Source organism: Oncorhynchus gorbuscha, linkage group LG10, assembly GCF_021184085.1.
Source record: "Oncorhynchus gorbuscha isolate QuinsamMale2020 ecotype Even-year linkage group LG10, OgorEven_v1.0, whole genome shotgun sequence".
Taxonomy (NCBI): Eukaryota; Metazoa; Chordata; class Actinopteri; order Salmoniformes; family Salmonidae; genus Oncorhynchus; species Oncorhynchus gorbuscha.
The window spans coordinates 67,613,810-67,635,401 of record NC_060182.1 but is presented as its reverse complement, the minus strand read 5'-3'; the positions used below and the strand labels follow the sequence as shown (position 1 = coordinate 67,635,401).

Sequence of the window (21,592 nt, the reverse complement as noted above, 5' to 3'; positions counted from 1 at the left end):
AGAAAGGGCTTCATTTAATAACAATAGCTGCAAAAGGCTAAAAAGGCATTGTCAATGTAGGCCTACTTTGCAATGCGTGCCATTACCCCCAGTTTATCTGGTGACTCAATGTTTTCATCAGAAGCAGTAGCAGCCTCATCAAGCATGGCAATGCTTGACAAACAACTATAGGTGGGTGCAATTTGGTATCACTATTTATTATGCGCAATGTGTCAGTTTCTTGGACATAAGTAACATTTTGAGGTTAGGTTTGTATTGCCTCGTGTTGAATGTGAATGATATTACGATCCTAGACAGATAAATAACAGAGGCCATAGACAGAATGCATATTGTCATAAATAAAGGGAGGATTTAAATAACTGGAGGAAAGGGACTTTTTTTAACCCACTTAAGCCATATATGTCTCTCCAACCACATGCAAACTTGTAGCACAGAAGGATATGAGGTGCAAACAAACAAACGGTTGTCTGTAAAACAAGCAGCAAAAGGACCAGACACCATCAGATAGTCTGAGCAAACAGAGGCATTTTTATTTGTTATTGTGAGCTATGAGACCTGTGTTCTGGATAAGGCTGCCCACCCAATAGCACTGCATTGCAGACAGTACTAACAGGACAGACCCAGTAGGCTGACCAATCAATATCAGCAATAACAGTGATGATAACAAAGACAACAGAGGGAGGGGGGTCACATCTGCCAAGCCCCCTAGTGTTCAAATCTGTATAATTGTTATGCAAATTTGCTGAGTATAGCCTTTTACTTGGGTTTATTTGATGTGGGGTAAAATAACTTTATATTTGGTTGTTGTAGAGCTCATGCACAAGTATTTTTTAATCAAAAGACCATGTATTAGTGTCCTAAATCGTATTAGTCTTGCAGGCTATTTCTGCTATGTATTTCATTTTCTTATTGTTGTGTTTTTTTTGTTGCTATAGTCATTTTCCTTAATTCCAGATATCTTTTGTTAGAGAAAAAACACTCTGTCATCCCCGACCCTGCATCTGTTGACCAGGCAGGGAGAAAAAGGCACCTTGGGTTACTGTTCTAATATCACCCCCCCCCCCCCCCCCCCCCCCCCCACCCCAGAAGGAAAGGGGGACCAGATGGATGAAAGGTATCCCAGGTTGTGTGTACAGCAGCTCTACCTCCCTTTCAGTCATTGGAAACAAGCCTAAAGAGACACACACAGCACGCTGCTATCAACTTAGGGCCACTGCAAAGACAACCCAATGAGAGGGTGGGAGGAGGGAGGGAGGTGATAAAGAGAGCGAAAGAGAGAGTAGGAGGGGATGTGTGCGTGTGTGAGAGAGCGAGAGAGAGAGAGAGAGAGTGAGAGAGAGAGAGAGGGGGAGGGAGGGAAGGAACTCTGCATGGCTGTGATATTCTCGCATCTTGGATGGGGCTTTTCCTCTGGTTTTGTCCCTGTCACTGGCCACCCTGTGTCCCCAGGAGCAGGCAGCGGTATAGCGGTGCACGGACGAGTTGTTAGCCACGGAGGGAGCTGGGGATGAATCATCCCCAACAAAGAGCTTTCGAGATGGCAGTGTGTGTTTCTGCCTGGAGGGAGGAATGCATCAGGCTTTCTCAAGCAAGCAGCAGCCTGCAGTGTGCGTCTGCTTGAGAGCCAGCCCTCCTCGACGGTGTGTGTGTGTGTGTGTGTGTGTGTGTGTGTGTGTGTGTGTGTGTGTGTGTGTGTGTGTGTGTGTGTGTGTGTGTGTGTGTGTGTGTGTGTGTGTGTGTGTGTGTGTGTGTGTGTGTGTGTGTGTGTGTGTGTGTGCATGTGTGCATGTGTGCATGTGTGTATGTGCAAGAGTGTGGGGGTGTGTGAGGGAGTGTGTATAACAAGTGTGTGTGTGTATATGTGTGTGCTCACTCTTGCACTCTTCCCTTCCTGGAGGAGAGGCTCTCCTCTTCAGCGATCGGCAAGGTAAGGAGACTGATTTTTTTTGTTGTCCACTAATGAATCCCTACGCACACCCTGTGTATTCCATCTGGGGAGTGGGGATGGGGGCATGAGGCAGAAAAAGAGGCTTAGCTCCATTGATAATGAACAAGGTAGTGTGTATCTATGTGTGTGTGTGCGGTGTCGGAAGGCAACAGCGGTGATGGAGGAGATCAGAGAGAGAGAGAGAGAGAGAGAGAGAGAGAGAGAGAAAAGGATGCAGTAAGCCCAGGTGGTAATAAGGGAGAGAAGAAAAGACTGACTGAAAGGCTGCTTTCACCTGCTCGTCCTCTCTCTCTCTCTCTCTCTCTCTCTCTCTCTCTCTCTCTCTCTCTCTCTCTCTCTCTCTCTCTCTCTCTCTCTCTCTCTCTCTCTCCTCAGCTTCTGTTGAAATGATCTCCCAGAGTGTCTGGTGAGCAAGCAGGTACTTATGTGTTTTGACTGAGAATGAATCATGTTGAGACAATACAGACAAAGCTATAGTATTCCATGCTCATTGCATGCATGCAGAATAAAGGTACTCATTGTTGTCCCTATGCATCTGTCCTTATCTGGGACTGTAAGCTGACTGTAAGCTGACAGGGATCCAGCTGCTGTATGTATAGTTATGCTTATGTGGATGCCGAGGGAGGGTAACAAACTGACGAGTGTGGGATTTGTTAGATAAACATGAGCTTTCTTCTTCTGCTCTGTGACATCATGCACAGAATGTGTTCCTTTAGTGTGCCAGGATGGTTGTAATGTACTGCTACGTGTTTGTAATCTGTGGAAGTGAGGATACAGAGAAGAATTGCTCAGCGATTAGCAGAGACCAAGCGGCAGACTGACAATTAACCACTCATGCCATTTTACAAGGTTTTATACTGTAGATTATATTACATTAATAGTCTACGTCATATTAGTATTGTTTTAAGTACTTACACCAAGGAGATAATATAATGGGATATAGTTTTCATGGGATTGCTGGTACGATCAACAACTTGACGAATCTCTGCTCTGGTTTATAACTGCCGTAGGTTGAAACTCTAACCACATGCCCTGAAGTTATACTGCCAATTATGCCTTAATCATACATGTTTGACTGCAGCAGTATGACATGCACCACTTACCTCTCACACCAGTAAATGAGTTGTGAGTAGTTGACCCCGTTTGACTCAGCTGAAAGGCCCCTCTGCACCTGCTGCACAGCACAGGGTTGCCTCTGTTAACTAGCAGGCTAATGGCCAGTTAGAACCATCAGACAGAGAAGCGCTGCTCTGGGACATCCTGGATCAACAGATCTATAGAGCTCAGCTTCCCCAGACCAGGGATGGTTAGGAGTGGCAGAGGCTCCACTCCTAGGTGCTGGAGGATTAATTGAGGTTAATCAATAATCAGCACTCAGATAACCTGATCGGTCATTAATTAACCCTGTTCTATTTTTTTTAAAAGTGTGTTTAATTAGTTGTTGGTGGTGGTAGTGGGGGGTGGGGGGGGGGTTCTACAGATTCTAGTTAACACTACACTTTGGACACTCTTTATACCACAGCCAGAGGTAACGGACACGTCATGTGTTTGTTTCTCAGGTTTCTCATTGATATTCAAGAAGGCCAGGTAGGGAGGGAGAGAAAGAGTATGTGAGAGGAGAGTTTTATGGAGCGCACAGAGCCAGGTGGACATATGCTAGCTGAGGGTGAGTGACATGTCATACACACTCGTGACTCCTCTTCTCACGTCATTACTTGTTTGGAACCCTTTTTTCTGTCCCTCATTTTTCTAAAAGTTCACAGTCTAGCGCTGCCTCACATTGCTGTCAAGGCTATGACAAATGAGCTGGCCTGTCTCAGGTACAGCTGGGATGGTGACAGACGGACCCCATGGAGAAGCACACAGGTGCTGCCGAGACAGAGTTCCCATACTGGACCCTTAGCATACAGCCCAGCACTGTGCACATGTGGGCCTGCTGGAGGCAAGAGGAATGCTCGACTCACAGTCGTGTCTGCCAAGAGAGGAGAGGAGAGGAGAGGAGAGGAGAGGAGAGGAGAGGAGAGGAGAGGAGAGGAGAGGAGAGGAGAGGAGAGGAGAGGAGAGGAGAGGAGAGGAGAGGAGAGGAGAGGAGAGGAGAGGAGAGGAGAGGAGAGGAGAGGAGAGGAGAGGAGGCATTAAGAGTTTTCTGTGGCCACTGGCCATGAGATGTCAAACACTGAGGATTAGAACGCGACCAAGTAAAATTAGGACAGGATGCCCTGCAGTCACACTGTGTGATGAGACAGCGCCCATACTGGGTGACGGAAGAGGAACTGAGCTGCCGCAAATTGATAACATGGAGGGAAAACATATATTTTGTCATTTTGTCCCTTTCATAGGAAGAAGGGTGTACAGTAAAGATTGCTAGGGCGGAATTCTGCATCAATAAATTACACCCCTGAGAGGCCATTTGGCCTGTCTCATTGGACTAACCAGATTATATGTATTTATCTGCTGAGAGTCAGATTGTTTAAAGGACTGGTGGAAGCCAGTAGCATCTTTAATCAAACAGAGTGCAGGTCAGTACTGTACTTCACTTCCCTACTGCCTATAGGCCTCAGTGGAACAATTATAAGTACTCTATACGGGGCTGGTAGAAGCGTTGGGCCAGTAACCAAAAGGTTGCTGTATCGAATCCCCGAGCTGACAAGGCAGCCCCCCACACCTGTCTGGTTCAACTGACTAGATATCACCCTATGGCCGGGCGATTTGGGAGCTAGGACTTCTTAGAGCACTCATTGGGTACAGGCATGTGTCAGTAGCATCAAATCAAGTCAAAGTTTATTTGTCATGTTTGTCGAACACAACAGGTGTAGACCTTACAGTGAAATGCTTACTTACAGGCTCTAACCAATGGTGTGGTAAAAAATAAGGTATGTGTGTGTGTGTGTGTGTGTGTAGGTAAGTAAAGAAATAAAACAACAGTAAAAAGACATTTGAAAAAAAGAGTAGCAAGGCTATATACAGACCTGTTAGTAAGGCTTATTGAGGTAGTATGTACATGTAGGTATCGTTAAGGTGACTATGCATATATGATGAACAGAGAGTAGCAGAAGAGTAAAAAGAGGTGTTGGCGGGTGGTGGAACACAATGCAGATAGCCCGGTTAGCCAATGTGCGGGAGCACTGGTTGGTCGGGCCAATTTAGGTAGTATGTACATGAATGTATAGTTAAAGTGACTATGCATATAAGATAAACATAGAGTAGCAGCAGCATAAAAGAGGGGTTGGGGGGGACGGCACACAATGCAAAAAGTCTGGGTAACCATTCGGTTAACTGTTCAGGAGTCTTGTGGCTTGGGGGTAAAAACTGTTGAGAAGCCTTTTTGTCCTAGACTTGGCACTCCGGTACCGCTTGCCATGCGGTAGTAGAGGGAACACTCTATGACTGGGGTGGCTGGGGTCTTTGAAAATTTTTAGGGCCTTCCTCTGACACCGCCTGGTGTAGATGTCCTGGATGGCAGGCAGCTTTGCCCCAGTGATGTACTGCGCCGTACACACTACTCTCTGAAGTGCCTTGCGGTCGGAGGCTGAGCAATTGCCCTACCAGGCAGTGATGCAACCGGTCAGGATGCTCTCAATGTTGCAGCTGTAGAACCTTTTGAGGATCTCAGGACCCATTCCAAATCTTTTTAGTTTCCTGAGGGGGAATAGGCTTTGTCGTGGCCTCTTCACGACTGTCTTGGTGTTTGGACCAATCTAGTTTGTTGTTGATGTGGACACCAAGGAATTTGAAGCTCTCAACCTGCTCCACTGCAGCCCCGTCGATGAGAATGGGGCCGTGCTCGGTGCTCCTTTTCCTGTAGTCCACAATCATCTCCTTAGTCTTGGTTACGTTGAGGGATAGGTTGTTATTCTGGCACCACAGAGCCAGGTCTCTGATCTCCTCGCTATAGGCTGTCTCGTCATTGTAGGTGATCAGTCCTACCACTGTTGTGTCGTCAGCAAACTTAATGATGGTATTGGAGTCGTGCCTGGCCATGCAGTCGTGGGTGAACAGGGAGTACAGGAGGGAACTGAGCACGCACCCCTGGGGAGCTCCAGTGTTGAGGATCAGCGGAGGCACTGGAGGCATACAGGGGGAATAGCACACCAGGGCTTACGACTTGAGATGTGCTGTTTACAGTGTCATTATGTCAAAGTGCTTGGGGTAGATAAGAGCTAGCTTTTACTTTACATGACTCTGTTAGTGTTTCATCGACTCTGGCCTAGTGAAGAACTAAGACATTTTCTCTCACACTTACTGGGCCTGGAGAATCTGCCAATCTAATTCAGGCAGATTGATGTATATTCTCTGTCAAGCTCCCTGTCCCCTTTTCAAATCCCTCCTATTATGGCTTTTTTTTACAGCCATTGAAGCCAGTCAACGTTGACATATAAAAGACATTGAGTCTCTTGGTGATGAGGAGGGAGGACAACACGTGGCGAGGTTCCAACACAAAGAGAGATAAACTAAGACATCCAAAGACCCCCCCCCACACACACACACCTTTCTCTCTCTTTGGACTATTCCTCCACTCCATACTGTCAATATTCAGCCAAAAGTTGTGTGCAGTCATGCACTGTTTCTACCCTAGAAGTTAAAACAGCGCAAAGATGTAGGATAAGGACATTTCTTTAATTTCTGAAACTAATTTCTTAGTCACTCAAGGAAAAGAAAACTAAGAACATGATGGAAAAGCTTTCAGTTTCCTTTAAAAAACAGAATTTCAGTGATTTGATGCAGTTCTGACTTGCTTACTTAACAGAAGTTTGGAGCCTGCAAGGGCAGATGACCTAGTTCAGTGAGTTTTGCATACTCACTTTTCCAGAATATTCTTCTGTTTAAGAGCTTTACATTAATAAACTACAGTGTCTAATGAATGTGGTTCATGATCTAGCCCCAGGGTACATAGCTAGCTTCTTCCCATGTTTCTTTTTGTTTGTTATATGCTGTTGTTGTACCACTGTCTAGATCCTAAACCACTTTTGGTTGTATATAATTTATCTCCTATTATATGATGTACTGTGGTGTAGAGTGCTGTACCCTCTCCTGTAACAGCTCATGTTATACTGAGTAACGGTAACATGATGATTGAGGCCATCAGCAAAGAAACCCCATTTCCCTCTATGAGGAAGGTCTGCCCCCAGTGACTCTACAGTCACACTCCGGCAATGAGTAACTTAGTGCAGGTTCTATAGTGTGTCTCCCCTTTCATTTGCTTGCACACCACTTGCATGATATACCAGACCACTTACTAATGAAATATACATGGAGGGAGTATGTCTTTATGTGTCATAAGAATCCAGTCTGATTACACCTTTTAAACGTTTAAATTAAAACAATAATCATCACCCTATTGCGTGTTGACTCAGCTCTGTTATTGCCACTAGAAGTGACTCTTTAGACAGGCATGGCTACTGAAGGAAAGGGCAGCATCAATCACAATCATAAACACTGCAATTGTGCCGTCCAGTCACGTCCAGTTTTTGTGTACCTTTATCCTTCCCTCAGTGTGTGTGTGTGTGTGTGTGTGTGTGTGTGTGTGTGTGTGTGTGTGTGTGTGTGTGTGTGTGTGTGTGTGTGTGTGTGTGTGTGTGTGTGTGTGTGTGTGTGTGTGTGTGTGTGTGTGTGTGTGTGTGTGTGTGTGTGTGTGTGTGTGTGTGTGTGTGTGTGTGTACTGAAAAAACATACCCCTCCACCTCCACCCCCCTTGAGAGGCAATGCAGTCTCATTACACTCAAAGGGCAAAACGGGCATCATAATGAAGCTCATAGAATAGAAATCTCTGAGCCCACACCACCGCACTGCAGAGTCCAAAACAGCAGTTAAGACCTTGATGGTATCTATGCCACGGCACAGGTCTAGCTGTGTAATTCAGCCCTGGATTATTAATGCACTGACAAACACAAAAAGAGGATAACCTTCCCACACCTCACAATTTGACACATATTTTGTGAACAACAAACGTGCGACAGCACTCGTGGGAGAAACTGTGTCCTAAAATTGGATCACAGGAGAGCTGAACACGCTACTGATCTTACAAGAATAGTAACCTTCATCCTCCCTACATCAGTGCAAGCCTGCCAAAAAGGATGGAAAGTCAATCAGGACGAAATAGGGAGAACATTCACTTAAGCTTGGTGCACTCACGTCCAGCAAATCCAATACCTCTCGTATCTCTCTATATCTCGCTATCTCTATATCCCCTTCTAAGAATATGTTAAGGGGAGCATACGCCCCCCATCACTAGTCCTGTCCTCTATGGGTTTGGATTGATGGGATAACTGAGAGTCTTGTCTGCCTGTTAAAGCTGCTCACAGGGTGGTATGGCTGTTTTTAGATCTAGAGATGGGCGTTGGGTGTGAAGGCATGTTTGCGCTCTAAGGTATGTTGTTTATAGGGACACTGACACATTCTGGAATTATAGGCTGTCTGTCTTTAAAAACCAGGGTTGTAATTCATACAACTTAGAGGAGTGATTATTGATCAGACTGTACTACAAGAGTAAGTATGTTTTCTAACGTTAAGTAGGCCAGTATGCCTGGTAAAGATTTTAGCATGTGTCCCTTTGAAAAGAGATTTTGAACAATTGATGGCTCTGAACCATCAATCTTTAAAAATCAGTTGTGAAAGGGACGCATGATTGGTTCTGTGTTCATGGCAGGTATTTGGATCTATGCTATGTTTGCACGTGTGTTCATGGAGTTGGAAAGAAATCAACAAGTGTAGCACAATTTAGAATGACCTCATCCTCTATGGCTTCTGATATCCTTGACAGCATGTGGCCAAGTTTTGCTTCAGCACTTTGATAGATTCAAGGCAAGCTGCTGAGGCATGGGGTCAAGTCCCTGTAGGTCAGACGTATGTGACCAGAAACCGTTATTATAGCAGCTGCAAGTTCAGCTCTGCATGCATGTACTGTATATAAAGTATTTTCCTATGGGCTGAAATGAAAGATATTGTTATCTGAACAGTCATTAGCTTAGTGGATTCTGATATGTCGATGTAAGGGCAGAAGCCTGTGATCACAACTTGCAAATCATCTACTTTTCAATTCATTTGGTTGAGAATGAATCAAGATGCTGTGTTTTTATTTGTGTCCAATTACTTGGTTCTTTACTTTGTAACTCCCATTTATTCTGAAAGGGACCGCATAGAAGGGATGTAGGGATGTGTAATGTTGTGTTTGTAATCTGCAGTTCTGCAGAGCGAGGATGCCTGATAGAGTAGCAGCACACAGCACAGAGCACTGAGAGCAGCCATGCTGTTTGTGATGGTATCATCCCATTATCACTGGCACCGGATGACTTTAGTAGCTTACATTTCACTCATGAGTAAATATTGATAGATCTGATTGTACAGGAAACACAAGAGCCTTGTGTAAATATTTGGCTCAGTAGTGCCAACATCTGCAAATGCACAGTTCTGAACAGTCACAGAACTAGAGAACCAGGCAAATGGAGCGAAAAAACAGTAATGTACTTTCTCGTTATTTCAAACCTTTCTTTTTAATCGAACTCAAAAGACAAACACTCCTTAAAAGCCTTTTCGTGTTTTAGAGTGAAAAACAAGGTCCCCGTCTACAACCACAGTCAGGTCTACCCTGCTCTGTGGTCCCCGCTCTGTCCTCAAGCCCACCCACCCCACCTCCTGCCAGCCTCCCTCACGCTATAGTGTCCCTGTCAGAATTACATTCCTTCCCAGCTCCACATTACGTACATAGGGAGAGCACAGAATGATACACTTATGCAACACTTAGCATATTAACCTTCTGTTTGAATTATCCTTGGAGGGGGAGATTGGGATTGTAGAGTGTGGGAGGGGAGGGGAGGCTGCCAGTGTGATGGCCTGCTGAGTTATAGAATGCCGTAGTAGTGATTTCCTAAACTCCCACTGTGTCACAATGCATCATGGGAGATGAGCCATGTTCAACTGAAGGCACATTTGTTGTGTTACATATGACAACGTCATTAGCGTGTCATGCCAGCTTGTTACAGTGGGCCACCGGCCATGTTCCCATTTGATGATCTCGCAAACATCCACCAGCTTTCAACAAAACATGTTCTCCAACAGCACTCCATCAACGAGCAGCTCAAATGCACTATTATATTTTCAAGAAAATACGCAAGCATAAATGTGGGTGAATTCTATCCTAGTACAGCTAAGGACATTAGATGTAATGTAATTGATAACTGTCTTTGTGGTAGGTACACATGAGAGACATGACAGCAGTGTCCTTGGCTTACACTATACCACTCCACTGTCAGTGAAGAGGGCTTTATATCTAAAGCTTGAGTGGTTACTTTCCCTACAAGCCAGAAAAATTCATGCTCCTTCATTAGCATTGGAATGGGGATGGGGTTATAGTGGGCAGACTGTAGCATAGTGGGTAGACTTTTAGTGTGTTTTCTTCCCTCTAATGCTCTGAAAGCCTGTGGGCTCTGGCGAGGCCGGCTGTGTGCTCGTAAGTAAAAGGGCACAGAGAATGAAAAAGCCTTAATTGACCAGATATCCTTCATTACACACAGGCTTACAAACCCAATGCACTCTGTTCCCCTAAGACAAGTTCTAAAGCACAAAGGCCAGTGACAGACAGAAAGCCAGTCTGGAAGATGGAAAATGTTTTTTAGACAGATAGATTTGAGTTTATTCACTTGTATTTTGATTTCTGGGAACGTACTGCATCTGATGATGGCTTAGTCACTTCGGGGTACACATTGATGGATAATAAGCTGTTCATAGATTAAAGGAGCCGTACGTGACTGTATCAATGGTATGAACAGTACAGTAGATGTTAAGTGTGCTGCAGATTTAGAAACATGTTATATATACTTCTTGTCTATGCAGGGCCATCTTGAATTTGTCAAAGCTGTCACTTTTCTGGACCTGACAATGTTTCGTAAGAAGAAAAAGAAGAGGCCAGAGATCTCGGCACCAAAGAACTTTGAGCACCGGGTGCACACCTCTTTTGATGCTAAACGAGGCTGCTTCGTGGGCCTGCCAACCCAATGGCACAGTTTGATAGAGAACCTCCGCAGGCCCAAGCCTATGGTGGACCCCTCCCGGATCACCCCAGTTGAGCTCAATCCAAAGAAGGTACTGGGCCTTATTCTCAGCCCAACTGGCTGTATGCACTGGGTGTCTTTTTCTCTTGATGTATTTTCCAACAGATTAAAAAGAGTTGAAAATGTATAGGACTTTATTTCTGAGAATATTCCAGTATTAGTGAGCCTCAAAGCCCTCCATCTAAAGCGTTTATAGCAGAGGCTTTCTTACTACAGTACAGGGTCCTTTACTGCAGCAGAGCACTGTGGTGGTCAACACTTTGCTGTTCTCCCTGTCATATTGCTTTCTTATCTATCACAGGGCTCAGCTAATGACCCTGCTGTGTACACTGACTGTACAACATGAATCCTTGGAGGGCTCCAGGATTTATTACTCAATGCAGGCAATTAATAACGATCCATGGTGCCTTCCCATAGATGTCACGCTGAGGAATAGAAAGTGCAGGTACAGCAATGGAAATGCCAGTGAGCGATAAAGCCTTCAAATCGAAGGATTTCTGCGCTAGACTGAATGCTCGTGCCGATATGCCCCTTAGAAAAACATAACACATTTTCATTACCACCAGTGGATAAGTTTGAGCTTTTGCATTTCAGAATCTCCTCGTCAGCTTATGAAGCAGAGTCATGGTTTTAATGGGATCATCGGGATTGGATTGGTAGTACAGAGGAGTCTTGTGTTCTGTAAATTATGTAGCCTGCATGGCAGAGGCAAAGGTTGGAGAGGTTACATGAAACATGATCACATTTGCTACATTTGAACAATAATGATGCATTCTGTCCTTTGTAAAGGGTATGCAGTGGGATGTGAATTAGTCTTCACGTGTGTAGATCTACACGCATGAGTGCGCTGGGTGGAGTCAGACATTTTAGAGCAACACGTGCACCTTTGGGTAACCTGATCCCTCACCCATCCCAAATAGCAACATTCATCAAGGGGTGACAGAGGTTTTCTTGTTGTCTTCTCATTTCTTGTGAAAGCAAAAGAAGAGTCTGGCTTGTCTTGTCTTCCCCTGCTGGCAAGTTGGCTAAACACTGCGAGCTAGATAGCCTTTTAGCTTCCCACATCTCATGTGAAATAATCTGATGTATAATTAAATAATATGCCCTGTGAAACATTCTTATAGTTCCCAGTGTAACCTACAACAATATCCCAATTTGATATGCTGCTTCAATGTATTCACTCCCATATCATCTAAAAAATATAACGTCAAACTTTTTTTGTCACAGAGAAGAAGAAACAAGCACTGCTTTTACATTTTCAAATAGCCTGGAATTAAAGTTATCACTTCTAAACAAAATACCTTTTTGTGCGGGATTCTAATAAGGCTTTAATGTTGTTTGGTTTATTGTTTGAATAGTCGCTGAGATTATATGTACTTATCAATGCAAAATAGGTTACTTTGATACATAGCCTACAGACCAGATCAACAAACCATGCGAGCTTCAACGCTGCCCCCATGGCTACGCGGGGAATGATACAGCGCTTTACAATTTTCATGTGGTGTGGCACGGGAGTACGTAGAATGTCGGAATGCACTACAAGGAGCCACCCCTTTTGTGACAAAAGAAAACGACATTGTGACACGGGGTCTGTCTTCATAGGGTATAAATAGCCACCTGTGCAGCTGTGAGAGCAGACTAGAGCACCATACCAAAGACAGACGCATGGAAGACTCTCATAACAGTGAACATTACTTTTCTTTACCCAGAGATTGAGTAATCAGCCAATGGGCCTATTCTCTGATATGTTAAACTGAAAGGGCCTTCTGCCAATGCATTTTTAAGTCTGTGTCATCTTGTTCTGTCAGGGCAAGTTAATGCTCTTCTCTATGCCACTGTGATGGGTGCTGCTGGATATTTTACTTGTCAGAAAGAATCTGTCAGCTTTTACCGTTTTTATACAAACCTCATTACAAAATAGAAGTGCCTGCATACAGGCCAAAATATGAAATCACCATCTATGCTACAAAATAAATATGCAATATGTAGATATGTCCTTCCAACATATTGCCAGCAAAACTAACTGGGAAAACGAGTTAAGTCTGGATTTTTGAAGAATGCCAAAACTTCCCTTTCAGACTCAGAGTTCTAAAAATAATCTTCCAGCGACAGTTGTGTCACCCTCTTTATTCCACACCCAAATGCACAGGCCTCTCAGTATGTTATGATCATTCCAGTCAATGTGGTTGGCTGAACATAACTGCTCTCCTTTCAGACCATTGTGCGTGGGAGTATGATCGGCCATGGAGACTACATCTCAGCCATGATCTCCGACATGAGCAGGCTGTCCGTGACCAGCTCCAACTCCCTAAGGAAGAGCAGCCCTTCAGGCAGGAAGAGGGCCCAGTCCCTTGGCAGGCTGGGGGAGGTGAAGGAGGGGGACACCTACCAGTATGAAGACCTGGGAGAGGATGACATGGAGCAGCAGTGGAGGGACAGGGCTCATAACATCCACAGTGAGAGTGGGATGCCCCAAATGGGCATGAAGAAGAGCATCACCCTGCAGCCCAATGGGGATCTTCCCAGGGCTAAGTCCACCTACGAGGTGAGTGTCAGCTCTCTGGAGGGACACCCGGTTCCATCCCAGCCCATACAGGTGCCTATTAAAGGGGCTTATATCAGCTGTGAGGTGGGAAGTCCCACAGAGAGACTGATGGTGAGGAGAGATTTCCAGGTGCCGAGGGTTATGCCACACAACCAGAGGCCCTTCTCATGCTTCTACAACCCAGCCATGGCTGTCCAGCAGCCCCATCCTGACCATGGGCGTCACCCCCCTCCGGAGTACCGCACCAACCTCTACATCCACTCACATAACAGCCCTAGCAGACCATACTCCTCCTACGACCTGAAGGTAAGCATGTCACTTCATCATTATCTCTCATCTCTATTTTAGATGTACATTGTCATAGCTTAGCTGATGTAATCAACTATGATATATTATTTACAGACATACGTCAACCAATTTCACATTGGCCAGTAATGGCTGGCTCGTGGTATGGCTGGAGAGGAATATGTATCAAATCCATCAAACACATGGTTTCCATGTGTTTGATGCCATTCCATTTGCTAATTTCGGGCATTATTATGAGCTGTTCTCCCCTCAACAGCCTCGTGTGCTGTGGTATATACAGCAATTAACACCATTACTCGTTGAAAACCCTGTGCATATAATGGACAGGGAGCTACTTCATAGACAGTTTTTTAGGTGAAACATTTATAGAAAACACTTGTAGAGCCCATAGCTCCTCTCCATCTTACAGCAGACTGCATCACTGTATTCTACAGTCGATTGCTCAATTAATGCTGTTGTTTTTTCAGAGGTGCTAAAATGTGATTTGTGACTTTATTGCTTGAATGTGCTTGTAAATGTTGAGAGATGCTATGTTTAGCAAGATCTCAAGGGTACATTGAGGTACCTAAAGGTGTAGGATCTTAAGTTGACCTATATTATCACAGCAAAATAATCCTGCAGCAACAGGATTTGAACGTTAAGTCCATAATGTTGCATGATCGGTGGTTAGGCTATTCACTGGAAAAAAGTAGGCTTCATGAAAAGAGGAAAAATTCTCAGCAACAAAAGAGTGATCAAATTAAGATCCTATATCTGAATGGCGTTTTAGCAAGGGGCGTACCAGGTGAAGTGAATGCATAGTGTGAGAGTAAAGCACTGTTATTTACATCCAGTAATAAAGCAGGGGAGGGACCTTGGGAAGACAGCCAACTCTCTCTCTCTTACTCTCTCATCATCCAGGCAGAGTCGGCTCTGAGGCACCACCAGTCAGGCTTCCTACCCAGCACCCCCAGCAGTCCCTTCATGAGTGGCATCAGACCCCACAGGACGGTGCGCTCCTCAGCCAGCTACACCCTGGGACTGTCTCCCAACATGGGCCTGAGACTCAATGGCCCTGACCCTTTTTTTGAGACACTCAGGGTGCCCTAATGTTCCCTTTCCCAGGCAGGACAGCCCCTCCCAGCCCCGGCCCTCCCCCACCGGCTCCCTGGCCACCAGCCCCCCAGGCACATGCTCCCCTGCTTTCAGACCCCCTCAGCACCCCCAGAGGCCGCCACCAGACCCCCCCAGGGTGACCCATGAACAGTTTAAGGCTGCCCTGCAGATGGTGGTAGACAAGGGGGACCCTCGGTCGTACCTGGAGAACTTTGTGAAGATTGGCGAAGGTTCGACGGGGGGTGGTGTGTATCGCTCGGGAAAAACACAGTGGCAGGCAGGTGGCCGTGAAGATGATGGACCTGCGGAGACAACAGCGAAGAGAGCTGCTTTTCAACGAGGTATGAAGACCTCCAGTCAACACCATCCTTTATGACCCCCAAAACCTCACCCTAAATCACCAATAAATCACGTTGGATACATCATATACATACAGTACCAGTCAACAGTTTGGACACACCTACTCATTCCAGGGTTTTTCTTTGCTTTGAATATTTTCTACATTGCAGAATAATAGTGAAGACATCAAAACTATGAAATAACACATATGGAATCATGTAGTAACCAAAAAAGTTGAACAAATCAAAATATATTTTATATTTGAGATTCTTCAAAGTAGCCACCCTTTGCTTGCTTTGATGAAAGCTTTGCACACTCTTGGCATTCTCTCAACCAGCTTCATGAGGTAGTCACCTGGAATGCATTTCAATTAACAGATGTGCCTTGTTAAAAGTTAATTTGTGGAATTTCATTCCTTCTTAAAATGTGTTTGAGCCAATCAGTTGTGTTGTAACAAGGTAGGGGTGGTATACAGAAGATATCCATATTTGGTAAAATAACAAGTCCATATTATGTCAAGAACACCTCAAATAAGCAAAGAGAAATGACAGTCCATCATTACTTTAAGACATGAAGATCAGTCATTTAGGAACATTTCAAGAACTTTGAAAGTTTCTTCAAGTGCAGTTGCAAAAACCACCAGTGTTATGATGAAACTGGCTCTTATGAGGACCGCCACAGGAAAGGAAGACCCACAGTTACCTCTGCTGCAGAGGATAAGTTCATTAGAGTTAACAGCCTCAGAAATTTTAGCCCAATTAAATGCTTCACTGAGTTCAAGTAACAGACACATCTCAACATCAACAGTTCAGAGGAGACTGCGTGAATCAGGCCTTCATGGTCTAATTGCTGCAAGGAAACTAGTAAAGGACATCAATAAGAAAAGACTTGCTTGGGTCAAGAAACACGAGCAAGGACCATAGACCGGTGGAAATCTGTCCTTTGATCTGATGAGTCCAAATTTGAGATTTTTGGTTCCAACCACCATCTCTTTGTGAGCTGCAGAGTAGGTGAACGGATGATCTCCGAATGTGTGGTTCCAACCATGAAGCATTGAGGACTAGGTGTGATTGTGTGGGGGTGCTTTGCTGGTGACACTGTCAGTGATTTTTTTAGAATTCAAGGCACACATATTAACCAGAATGGCCACCACAGCATTCTGCAGCGATATCCCATCTTAGTGGGACTATAATTTGTTTTTGACCCAACACACCTCCAGGCTGTGTAAGGGCTATTTGACAAAGAAGGAGATTGATGGGGTGCTGCATCAGATGACCTGGCCTCCACAATCATGCGCCCTCAGCCCAATTGAGATGGTTTGGGATGAGTTGGAACGTAGAATGAAGGAAAAGCAGTCAACAAGTTCTCAGCATATGTGGGAACTCCTTCAAGACTGTTGAAGCTGGTTGAGAGAATGCCAAGAGTATGCAAAGCTGTCAAGGCAAAGGGGGGCTAATTTGATAAATCTCACATAAAATATATTTTGAATTGTTTTTGGTTACTACATGTGTTATTTCATAGTTTTGATGTCTTCACTATTATTCTACAATGTAGAAAATAGCAACAATAAAGAAAAACCCTTGAATGAATAGGTGTATTCAAACTTTTGACTGGTGCTGTATATCCTATCTTAATTTGATCTCTCTGTTGTCGCAGAAAATGTCCCTTCACAGCAGGAAATGCACATTGTAATGTATTCAAGATTTTAAAACATTTCTAAAGTTTATCATTTACATTTTCAAATGTCAGACTTCATTTATCCTAAGAAAAAAAGTATCACCCTCTACAAAAATGTCCATTCATTATAATCCACATAATAATTCACATTTCCTATTGCTGCAGGATTATTTTCTGGCTGTGAGAAACTGGTCAAATTAAGATACTATATCTGTAACAGAGCCCACCTGTTATCAATTGAAACTGCGGAGGCACATGCCCCCTTAGATCCAGCTAGTCCTTATTTTGTCCATCAGTCAGTTATTGTCCCTGACAATAATACCCAAAGACCCTATTTTGCCCATCAGTGCCCACTTGAAATCATCAGTAACCTTATGTGACACCTCTGTTATCAACTGTATGTGTTTGTCCAGGTGGTGATCATGAGGGACTACCAGCACAGGAACGTGGTGGAGATGTTTAAGAGTGCCCTGGTGGAGGAGGAGCTCTGGGTCATCATGGAGTACATAGAGGGTGGAGCACTAACCAACATCGTGTCTGAGACCAGGTATGGAGACACAGCACAGATCTGACCTACTACCCCATAAACAATTGGGGGCAAATTGTATTGAAGGAACAATGAAAAGTAAAATATAGTCATTTTTAAGAGACAAGAATTCAAAGACTTGTGACAGAATGATAAAGCAAAATTCCAGTCATGTCTTCAGTACCTATTCTCACCATTATGTGGTAGTGTGGTACTGACTGCTTGAGGGGACAGGCACCTAAGCACAGTTGCTTTCATTCTCACTGATACAAGAGCAAAACACTGTGTCCTCCTATGGAAAACTATAATCTGAAAACATAATTAGATTTGTGCATGTTGAAATGACGTGGTTAATTTAATTTGATCCAAAAACACGAATCAATCTATGCTCCCATGCTGTTAAATATATCAGAAACTGTATGCATAAACAAATTGTCAATGCATATTAACACTACCTGTCAATGTATTTTAATTCCAAACTGAAAGTTGACACATTCTCACTATATAGATAGGAGTTTAACCCTAAAACCAGGTATCTAGAGACATGGGGACAGAGTGCATTTCTATCTAGCCAGCTGACATATTAAAATGGTCCAGATGGAGTCTGCAATTTTCATTGGTTGTCAGAGTCCTAGATGAGTATTAGTTCTGATTGAACCGTCTGGAATAAGACCCCTTTGCTAAAATATACCTCCTTCATACTCCAATCCATCCCAAAATACGTTTTGAATCTGCGATTGCTACTTACATTTTTTTACTTTTAAATTCGTGATATATACCCATTGATTCTTTAAGAATATAACTAAGAATATAACTTAAAAAGAGAATAGTTCAACTGCCGTACCCAATCAGAACCCAAAATCTAAGCTTGTTTTACTCCATTTATTTGTCAAAATTACATTTCTAACATTGTATAGCCTCAGAACATGGTCAAAACTATACATTTTTATATAATGGAGGTCAGTCCTTGCATGCATAGCTCTATCTATGAACTTGAGAGCTCCAGCCCCATCCCTCAGCTATTTACCAGAACAGTGGTGAGGAGCCTGATTTGTTATTTGAACTGCAGATGTGTGCTAAGGTATTTACTGAGTAGTTTCTGAAACACAGTTCTTCAATGTTCAAAATCTCCTAGGCTATATATTCCAAATGTATAAACGTGATACTCTGAATGCACATAGTCATCTGAACCTCACCTATGCCACCATTAATTTATAGCATCACCTGGGTGACACAACAACAGCCAGTCTGCAGTGCAGTTTTGAGTGTTGTGTGTATCTATGTCACTCCCCCATGCAGGCTGAGTGAGGAGCAGATAGCCACAGTGTGTGAGGCTGTGCTGCAAGCCCTGGCCTACCTTCACTCCCAGGGAGTCATCCACAGGGACATCAAGAGTGACTCCATACTGCTAACACTGGATGGGAGGGTAGGTCTTTTGAATTGAGTTGAGAGAGAACACACCTGTTCATGTATTCATAACTGTTGATCATTTAATTGTAATGCTCCTGTCCTGTACAGATCAAGCTGTCAGACTTTGGGTTCTGTGCACAGATCAGTAAGGACATTCCCAAGAGGAAGTCTTTAGTAGGAACACCCTACTGGATGGCTCCGGAGGTCATCTCTAAATCTCCATACAGCACTGAGGTGAGAAAGAAGATATTCAAAACGACTCTGTATCCTAACTAACTTTACAGGTATATTACTGCATACTAACTGTGTCCAAACAAATACTCATGATGTCCAGTATTCATGTGCATGTCAACACTGCTGATATCCAGTATACTGCGTACTGGTTTGTTGTGTCTGCCAGGTGGATGTGTGGTCTCTGGGCATCATGGTAGTTGAGATGGTGGATGGAGAGCCCCCCTACTTCAGTGAGACCCCCGTTGCAGCCATGAGAAGGCTGAGGGATGAGCCAGCTCCCACCGTACGGAACACAACCCAGGTCAGAGGTCAAACAGAACACATACAGTACATAGAGAGATACTCTCTTACACATGCACAGAAACACATCTTTTCTCTATTTCAACATGTCTGCTGAATTAGCTTGGACTTTACGCCATAGGTATCCCCGGTGTTGAAAGACTTCCTGAACCGTATGTTGACCCGGGACCCAGTGGAGAGGGCCAGCGCCACAGACCTGCTAGAACACCCCTTCCTCCTGCAGAGTGGCTCCCCGCAGTGCCTGGTGCCCCTGGTGGAGCAGTACCGCAAGCGCATGTCTCACTGCTGATCCCATGGTGGACCCTGATCCCTGATTACTACTGTACCCACCCTGAGTGTGATCTGCCCAGGTCCAACCCACCCAGCACCCACCCCAGTGTGGGAGCAGGACCAGAGAGCAGATCCAGACCCAGAGATCCTGGTGCTGTTACAGAGCTCATGGCATCAGGCCTGTAGGCTTGGTAAACAATGACACAGCATGGGCCTAGAGACCTACTGTAAGAAGCACTTTAGCAGTGAGTTGGTGTAGTGAAACAGTAGCATGCAAACAAACAGTATTCCTAACTCATTTCAACAACGTCTGGTTCTACCTGTGATAGACAACATCCAATGGGATTCCTCCCGACACAACACCAATCTAGCCTTGGTACATTATATACAGACTTGAAATCCAAGGGAACTGTAAACTGCATTGTGAACTTTTACTGTAATTGAGCAGTTTCCCATTGTAGTCTTTGGATAATAGTGAATTTTCAGCTTGTGCTATAGACTCAAGTTATGGTAGCTCATGACTTGGAGAGAAGCTTGATGTTACATACCTCTACAACCATATGGGACACTGACTGAAGTTCACCTTGTCAGTAAACAATTTGCATGGCCAAATGAAGGCAGACCTGGCCTGATCAGAATGTTTAAAACATGCTACTATGACAGACCTGCCGCCAGTATCACCATGACAAATGTGTAGATGAGGGGATGTCTGTTCGATTTTATTGTGCTCAAGGAATCATGTTCCTTTTAATATTTATTCTATTTTGCTTTCCCGAAAAGTGTTGTGAATGGTTTGTAACGTGAAATTGCAAATACATTTTCAGTTTAGAATATCAACTTGAAATGTAGCAGATGAACAAATAATGTAAATACAGCCTGTATATTAGGACTTACTTGCAGAGCCACTGTACTTACACTACCGCTCAAAAGTTTGGGGTCACTTAGAAATGTCCTTGTTTTCCATGAAAACATACATGAAATGAGTTGCAATATGAATAGGAAATACAGTCAAGACGTTGACAAGGTTATAAATAATGATTTTTAATTGAAATAATAATTGTGTCCTTCAAACTTTGCTTTCGTCAAAGAAACCTCTATTTGCAGCAATTACAGCCCTGCAGGCTTTTGGTATTCCAGTTGTCAATTTGTTGAGGTAATCTGAAGAGATTTCACCTCATGCTTCCTGAAGCACCTCCCACATATTGGATTGGCTTGATGGGCACTTCCTACGTACCATACGGTCAAGCTTGCCCCACAACAGCTCAATAGGGTTGAGATCCGGTGACTGTGCTGGCAATCTCCATTATAGACAGAATACCAGCTGACTTCTTCTTCCCTAAATAGTTCTTGCATCGTTTGGAGCTGTACTTTGGGTCATTGTCCTGTTGTAGGAGGAAATTGGCTCCAATTAAGCGCCGTCCACAGGGTATGGCATGGCGTTGCAAAATGGAGTCATAGCCTTCCTTATTCAAGATCCCTTTTACCCTGTACACATCTCCCACTTTCCACCACCAAAGCACACCCAGACCAACACATTGCCTCCACCATGTTTGACAGATGGCGTCAAGCACCCCTCCACCATCTTCTCCTTTTTTTCTGCATTTCACGAATGTTCTTCTTCGTGATCCGAACACCTCAAACTTAGATTAGTTTGTCCATAACACTTCTTTCCCCATCTTCCTCTGTCTAGTGTCTGTGTTCTTTTGCCCATCTTAATCTTTTCTTTTTATTGGCCAGTCTGAGATGGCTTTTCGCAACTCTGCCTAGAAGGCCAGCATCCCTGAGTCGCCGCTTCACTGTTGACATTGAGACTGGTGTTTTTCAGGTACTATTTAATGAAGCTGCCAGGTGAGGACTTGTGAAGCATCTGTTTCTCAAACTAGATGCTCTAATGT

At 44.2% G+C, this 21,592-nt stretch overlaps 1 protein-coding gene across 2 annotated transcripts; it reads left to right on the top strand.

Annotated features, from left to right (window-relative positions):
• The first annotated feature begins 1,771 nt into the window (after positions 1-1,771).
• LOC124046402 (serine/threonine-protein kinase PAK 6-like) lies at positions 1,772-20,728 on the top strand. 2 transcript variants are annotated; one of them, XM_046366735.1, is made up of 8 exons: positions 1,772-1,927; positions 10,778-11,026; positions 13,211-13,846; positions 17,371-17,504; positions 18,783-18,909; positions 19,002-19,127; positions 19,294-19,428; positions 19,549-20,728. In XM_046366735.1, the coding sequence occupies exons 2-8, from the start codon at positions 10,823-10,825 to the stop codon at positions 19,714-19,716; spliced, it is 1,530 nt and encodes a 509-aa protein (XP_046222691.1). In that variant the 5' UTR covers positions 1,772-1,927; positions 10,778-10,822; the 3' UTR covers positions 19,717-20,728. The 2 variants fall into 2 exon arrangements, with proteins under 2 accessions (XP_046222691.1, XP_046222690.1); XM_046366734.1 differs by having other exon boundaries at positions 9,130-11,026.
• Positions 20,729-21,592: the final 864 nt, after the last annotated feature.